Below are 7,848 nucleotides of genomic sequence, written 5' to 3'. Positions count from 1 at the left end.
TATAACTTAGTGGTTCGGCAAAAGAGACCGATAGAATAAGTACTAGGCTCACAAAGAATAAGTCTTTGGGGGTCGATTTGTTCGACTAAAGGTGGTGCTCCAGCATGGTCACAGTCAAATGACTGAAAGAGTAAAAGAGTCAAAATAAGCAATACATTTGATAGAGTAATTTGAATGCTGAAGGATTAAGCAAATCTTCTGCAGGATATGTGCAGTAAAATTAAGAAGAAAGAAAACCTAATGTCAAATGATGGTTGGGACGACGACAATAACGACAATGTATTTGGGAAATCATGATCAATAAAAGCAACAGAAGTGCAGACAAATAAAATAATAATAATAAAACTTACTCATCACCAAGTGCAGAGTTCAGGTCTTCCTCATAATCAAAATAATCTTGAGGACAAGAATAAAATTCTGGCATGTTCTGGACTGTATTGCAGACACTGTTCGAATTGGAAAATAGACAAGAAAACTAGATTAGATCATTGGTTAAAATTTAAGACTAAGAAATGAGAAGTTACCTTTTATTAAGCATTGGAACAAACTGTAAAGAAATCGTGAAGGGGATATAAAAGATGATTTCCCCCTTTGCAAGCTGCTGGAATAAGGATAGGACAGGCAAAGTTCAGAGAGCTTTTTTACCTATGTTGATAACAAAGGGTTTCTCTCCTTCAGAGTGAAAGGCAGATTGTATGATGCCTGTGTGCGAACAACAGGTGTGTTTGTATGTGCATACCTATACGTGTGAGTGAACATCTATGTGTTTGTGAGCTTACATCTATCTGTATTCGGATACATGTGTGTGTGTGTGTGTGTATGCATACCTACCTGTGTGAGCATACATCTATGTGTATTCTGGTATGTGTGTGTGGTGATCGCTCATTTGTTCGATTAATGAAGGATACAGCTTTTGATCAACTGAATCACCTGTCCCTGAATTCACATCTAAGTGGTCGATTGCTCCACAGACACACGTACCCTTCACATAACACTCAGGCAAGACTGTGCCACCCGAGGTACAGATCCAAACCATCCGACAGGCTTCTTTTCAGTTTCTGTCCGCCCAACTTCGCTCAGAAAGTATGGGCCAAGTCAAGGTTGACAACTGCTAGGATACAATATTACACCTTGAGTTCATTGGTGAGGTGTGTAATTTAGTGTTAAAATATTAAAAACAAAAATATGAGCAGCAGGCACTATGTGTGTGTCATGTAAAAAAAAACAAAAAAAACACCTGTGCTAGTGCCATTGTCAAATAAAAAAAACACCTGTCAGTGCTATTGTCATGTAAAAAAAACACCTGTCAGTGCTATGTGCCAGGTGCACATAAAAAGCACCCAGTACACTCTGTAAAGTGGCTGGTGTTAGGAAGGACATCCAGGTGTAGAAACCAGGCCAAAACATACGACCAGAATCTGGAGCAGCTCTCCAACTTGCCAGCTCCAGCCATACTGTCCAATCCATGCCAGCATGGAAAGCAAGACGTTAAATGATGATGATATATATTATGAATAGATAAATGATAGAAAATGGAATGAACAATATTCAAAATTACTACAATTGTTTTAAGACAGTTTCACACCTCTAGTTCAATGGTGAGATGTTGTGTAGTCATTATCATCAATCCAAGATGTAAAATGCACTTCCTCAGGTGATTGTTTTAAATAAGTTTTTCATTAGATTCCGTTGTCATTTCATTCAGTGTGAGAATGCATTCCTCAAGTAATGTCTCATTTTCAGCAGTTTACAGACAAACCTAAACGCATAGATATAGTGACAGATATGATTCCACATCTCACCAATTGTTTTCACAGAATATTGGAAATGAAAGACACTGCTTCGTTTGGAGATACTAATTTACAACTTACATGCAATGCCAAGACAAGGAGACATAAACGAACAAACACACACACAGATATATGTATGCATATATATCATCATCGTTTAATGTCCGCCTTAAGAATTTAAGAACAAAATAAGAGGGATGGTGATAAGAGTGCAGCCTATTGTGAGAATATGTAGATCTATTCAAAGAAATGTGGTCGAGAAGGGAGAGCAATACAAGAAAGCAGTGCCAACCTGGAAATAGAATAACAAGAAACCTAGAAAATGTAGCAGAAAAGGGGCAAGAGTACAATAGGAGACAGAACAAGATGGGCTGATAAGAGGCACAACAGGAGGGAAGGGGTGAAGATAAAAGGTACTGGACACAACTAAGTGTTGTCTTCTATACATAAGCTTTAAGACATGCAAGGCCATTCAGTATTTGGAGACATCGACATATAGTAAAAGCAATTTGGCCAAGAGGAGAGAGTTATAAGAGAAGGCAATGACAGAAAGACACATGTTGGTTTCTCTATATACGTGTGTAACACTATTGTCCGAATGTCCACTTTTCCATGCTTGCATAGGTCGGACAGAGTTTACTGAAGCAGATTTTCTAAAGCTAGATACCCTTCCTCTGACAACACTCACCTGTTTCTCTGGCCAGACATGATCTCATGGAATATTACAAATGAATGACACTGCTTGTAGAACTCTAACACTCATCTACAACTATTAAATGATTTCAAATCAAGGAGTATATATATACCAAATTCACTCACAAGGATTTGATCAACCTGGGGCCATAGTAGAGGATGTCTCAAGCTACACTTCAATGAGAATGAACTGAAAACCATGATTGGCAAGCAAACTTATCCACACAACCCTGCCTGCGCCTATATGTGTATATGCATATATACGTGTGAGTGTGTGCAGCACATATCAACTACCATCTCTCTATCTCCATCATTTTTGCCCTTCTTCAACAGGGGTATCTTTGTATCTCTTCTACAACAAATATACCTATCTCTATAGCTCTTAACTTCTCAACCGGCACAAAGCCACCTCCCTCAACACTACTCCCCTCACCCAGTCAAGGGGACTTGATTGTGTCTTTCAAAGTTACTAGGTAACCCCCACCAGTGTTGATATCACATAAAAAGTACCCAATACACTCTGTAATCCAGTTGGCATTGGGATGGACACCCAGCCATAGAAACCATGCCAAAAAAGACAATAGTGCTTGGCATCGCCCCCACCCCCACCCCTACCCTCCTGGCTTTCAAGCTCTTGTCAAACCATCCAACCTGTGCATGGTTGTTGAAATTTGTATCTTCACATGAGAGCAATTGAGGAACACAGCAGCGAGGACATGTTTACATTCCATGTGAACCAAAAGCCCTGTAGTTCTGCACTTTCAAAGTCTGGTAGTGATAAGGTGAGGTTCACCACACAGCCACGGCGCGCATTCTCTCCTGATGACCCCATACACTTGCTGGCTTCCAGTGTGCAGTTCTCAACTGGTAGCACTTGCATATGGGCAAGTTGTTTGCAAAACATCCTATAAATATTTTTATATACATACACACACATGAATATACGTATATACAAACACACACATGTATACACATATTGGTTGTAACACAAGAGCCTCGCTGCTCCTACAGACGGTGTTATCTGATTAGTCCCCGAAATTCAATACTGTAAAACTTCAGACCATTATGTTGTGTCTGGGGCGAGTCATTTTCTTATTGTGCCTTGGAAGCAGGATGTGCCTCTGGTCATAGGAAACTATGCTCCAATATACCTCGTCTTTCTCATACACACAGGCACGCACGCATAGGCGCAGGCGTGGCAACAAGCCTGCTTCCCAACCACATGGTTCCGAGTTCAGTCCCACGTGTTTTCTACTATAGCCTGGGGTCAACCAAAGCTTTGTGAGTGAATTTGGTAGACAGAAACTGAAGAAGCCCGTTATATATGTATTGTGGTTCTCGCCCACCACCACTTGACAACCGGTGTTGGCATGTATACGTCCCCGTAACCTTAGCGGTTCGGCAAAAGAGACCGATAAAATAAGTACTAGACTTTAAAAAACCCTTCAAGGCGGTGTCCCAGCATGGCCACAGTCGAATGACAAAATAAGAAGATAAAATACATATATATAAACACATGTAGATATGTATATATACATATGAACATAGAGCTTAAATACACACACACATATATATATATATATATACACACACAAACGCAGACAGGTACATACACACACGTGTGTGTATACTTTTAGATGTATCTAAACACGTGGGGCCGCAGTTCATATCAGAGTACACCGTGTAACAAGTTCTAACATTAACTTGATTTTATTAAAAAAATTTTCTTCAATAATTTCTGCAGAGCACTTCATCGGAAAATCCGATCGCTGAGTACCGCCTTAAGAATTCTCGTCCAACGCATGTTCGTGTTGAAACAGTGGACATCAAAATGAAACCATGTGGTGGCCTGTGAGTAGGTTCGAGTGTATACATGTGTGTACGCAAACACGACCGAAATGTGAAGAATTTCATTTCGCAACCACTGCGCAACTCATCTCGGGTCGCCCCAAACCATGTGAGTAAAATTAGGTTAACGAAGACTGTGGACGCCAAAATAGTTATATTCTGTCAATCATTGCATCAAGCCGAGTCAGTTTGAGAATAGTGCCATGGGTGAGTACTCGCCTATGCGGAATACTCAACCACAGACGTTATAATTATAACGACTAGACAGTTCAACTAGTTGATCAATTAAAGTTATGTTAAATCTAGGTGATGTGTACGTTGTCTCCATATCGAATTACCTACTCTTTGTGGACTTGTGCCTGCAATGTAAGCAGCTTTCTAACATTGCTATGATTAATGTGCGTCGCATATATCGTATCTGATGGCATATAAGACGCACTTTCTTTTATATCAAAACAAAAAAAATATCACCCCTGGACCAGGCCTTCCACAAGCATGAAAATCTTTACTTCCTAAATATGTATTGCCGAAATTGGGGTGCGTTTAATATGCTGGACGTCTTTTATTCCCATAAATGCATGTGTGTATGTAAGTATACATACATACACACGTGAGTGTATATTATATATACAAACACACACACATCCGTGAATGTATCTCTGGAAGCAAGCTGGATGATAATAATGTACGTGGAGACCATGAGTAGTAATTGTATACATTTGTACACCCTATATACACAACGGTTGATCCGATGGCATGTACAGTAGGGAGCGTTTACGTAGTCGCTCGATCGACTAAAAATAGACATCGGATCTACCTACCACAACTCACAACCTTCATTCGCAAAAATTAATTAAAAAAAAAAACAGTTCGTATTAAGTAAAAGGTAGGTCAGTCTTATAAAAACAGAAGGTAGTGATTCCATCCGGAACGCCTTAACAACATCAGAACCGACCTGGGGCTATAAAAAGTACAGTAACGATCAGTAATTGTAATGTCATAATTATAGATCGTCGTGCATGTAGTTATAATGTATTACACGTGGACGCCGACCACTAATATAGATAGAGGTACAATAAAGATAACAAACAGACAATTAAACACGGTTATAAGTGCTAAGAAATATTATCAGATGTGTTCTGACATCTACACAAAATGTAAATAAAATAAGTGCGTCGCGTACACAGAAGAAGCCACACTGTGGTAGCTCCATCGACTGAAAATAGTAGTCAAATCTCCCTCAAGTCGCTCCTTATTGTAAATAAGGATGGATATAGTGGACAATGGAAACAGATTGAATAGTCGAGTTTTGAATGATTTTTCTGATAGACCTTCTTGGTAACGGTTGACGTGGAACTAAACAGTTCCATTTGGCAGGATATTTCGTTTTTAGTTTTGTGCCTTTATGGCAACAAAAGTTTATCCTCTCTGTTCATCAATGGTATATCCACATTCACCTAACTATAAAGAATTTCCAAAACAATGTCCTATAATTTTTTTCTCCCTTATACAAATTCGTGCGATGTTTAGACGAAAGGCTGCCGAAAAAACATAAGAGTTGCCAGTACTTATCGAAATAAACCACTATTTCTCACCCTTACAAGGTTTATCTTTAATTAAAAATCGTGTGTAGAAATATGATTTCTGACAAAGAAAATGCCTATTTATAGAGCGAGGATTTTAAAAAGTGCGACGACATTCGTGATTTTTTCAAGAGCAGCTTTTAACGTCAAGTGAAATAGTAAACTGGGAATGGAAACAACTGCTAAGATTTTTTGTGAAGCTTTCCACTTCTTTAACAAAAACAATTCTATTATTGAGGTTTAATGCACTCGTTAGTTTAATGAGTACCGACCGGTAAAAAGAGAGACGATCCCGTCAGCTGATAATGACACCACGTGAAACATTCTCCCAAAATTACACTGTATATAAATGTTTCTCTGCATAAAAAATAACAATCCTATGTCAAATAGAGGGGCAAAAATAAAATGAAATTACATTAGTTCAAAGATGTTGTCTAAAAGAAAGTAATGACAAAATAAAATAGCTGTTTATACAAAGATAATTACTAAAATAAAACCACAACGCATTGCCACGTTCGTATCGTCTTAATAGTGATTTTTTTTTTACTTTCTTAATAATACATCATATAATTAGCAAACAAACAAAAATCGAATACCGGCTTCATTTGTTTTCTAGAGTCTTTCGAAGATTAATTGCAACAATTTTATTATGAGCTGTTCCATTATAGATTTAAAAAACACACACACAAAGATAATAATAAAAGAATCGAGGATATTCTGTACATGATGACTAGAAACTGAGAACTGCATCAGCTGAGCTGTGTAGGAACTAGGAGGGTGAAGGTCGGATGCAAGAAGAGGTGCAGAAAACGAGAAATATGCAATAAATGTAGCATTACATTTCAGGTACTTTTACAAGTTACTGCCATTCGCTTTCTCTCCTCCTTCTCACACACACACACATGTAAATTTATATATTCATTTACACATATACATGGAAACGATCACTTTATTATCGATGGTAAATAAAATTTAATGAAGTATATTGCAAGATTTACCACATACCTCGCCATTACTGGACTGTCTGCGATCATTTTCAATGAGTGCCAGTAACTTTAATAGGGTTGTTCCAAAATGGTAGTTAATTATGGTCAAGGCTTTTTTCTTTCTTTTTACTTTTCGTTCTATGTAAATTTCTTAATTAATAATGCGAAGACACTAAAATCAAAACGGCTCTGCCATACTTGAAATCAAACGACTGTCTTTTCGTTTTTATATCATTGTTCAGCAGTGAAATGAGGGGGAAAAAATCAGGCTCCACTGGATTTCGACTATGAACTATCAACTACTGGAAAACTATTTTTTTAAATAACACATATATATACAATTATAAATATTTCAATGTAAAACTATGAATCTATCAAGTACCAAAGTTGAAATTCTCCTATGTTTAGTAACGAGCTACCCCCGTGTGCTTCCTCACAGCACTGGTAGTCGGAGCTATAACAAATAGTCGAGATTTTGCTAAAATCTTAACAACGTGGACACTTGAATGAAAAGAAAAAAATAAAAATTAAACCGGGAAATCAACGTCACGTCTGACCTTCGACCTGTCACCGTATTGATTCGCTGATTCGTTGGATTTCTTTCATACTCACCTCTGATTGGTCAGTTAGACTTTTATTATTATTTTATTTTTTAAAAAACTAACCGGTGTAACCTAAGTAATTTCTAAATAATATGACAGATTTCAATAAATCTATTTCCAGTCCTGCATTTAATATTTCAGAAAAATAAAAAGAACGAAAGCCACATCATCACAGTTTTTATTTCAAATAAATCTACAAACAATTTCCGTTTAATAATTCTAATTTGAAGAGGGGAAGTACTAACAAGTTGGCTTTCTAATGAAAAACGATTAGCTTCGGCAAGAGACAATGTTTTACAAATCTCTAATACATTCTTAACAAACCCACTGGACTTCGAAGATAACT

At 37.6% G+C, this 7,848-nt stretch overlaps 1 protein-coding gene across 1 annotated transcript in view; it reads right to left on the bottom strand.

Moving 5' to 3' along the window:
* Nucleotides 1-7,438, bottom strand: part of LOC106883203 (uncharacterized) — a 13,796-nt gene extending 6,358 nt beyond the window's left edge. Inside the window, exons 1-2 of the mRNA XM_014934125.2 lie at nucleotides 6,920-7,438; nucleotides 351-446 (exon numbers count right to left, since the gene is read on the bottom strand). Coding sequence (XP_014789611.1) covers nucleotides 351-446; nucleotides 6,920-6,948 — 125 coding nt within the window. The 5' untranslated portion in view covers nucleotides 6,949-7,438. The remainder of the gene's footprint in view (nucleotides 1-350; nucleotides 447-6,919) is intronic.
* Nucleotides 7,439-7,848: the final 410 nt, after the last annotated feature.

The sequence above is a fragment of the Octopus bimaculoides genome, chromosome 7, assembly GCF_001194135.2.
Source record: "Octopus bimaculoides isolate UCB-OBI-ISO-001 chromosome 7, ASM119413v2, whole genome shotgun sequence".
In the NCBI taxonomy this organism is placed as follows: Eukaryota; Metazoa; Mollusca; class Cephalopoda; order Octopoda; family Octopodidae; genus Octopus; species Octopus bimaculoides.
The sequence above is the reverse complement of the archived record's forward strand: the minus strand, read 5'-3'. Positions and strand labels throughout refer to the sequence as shown.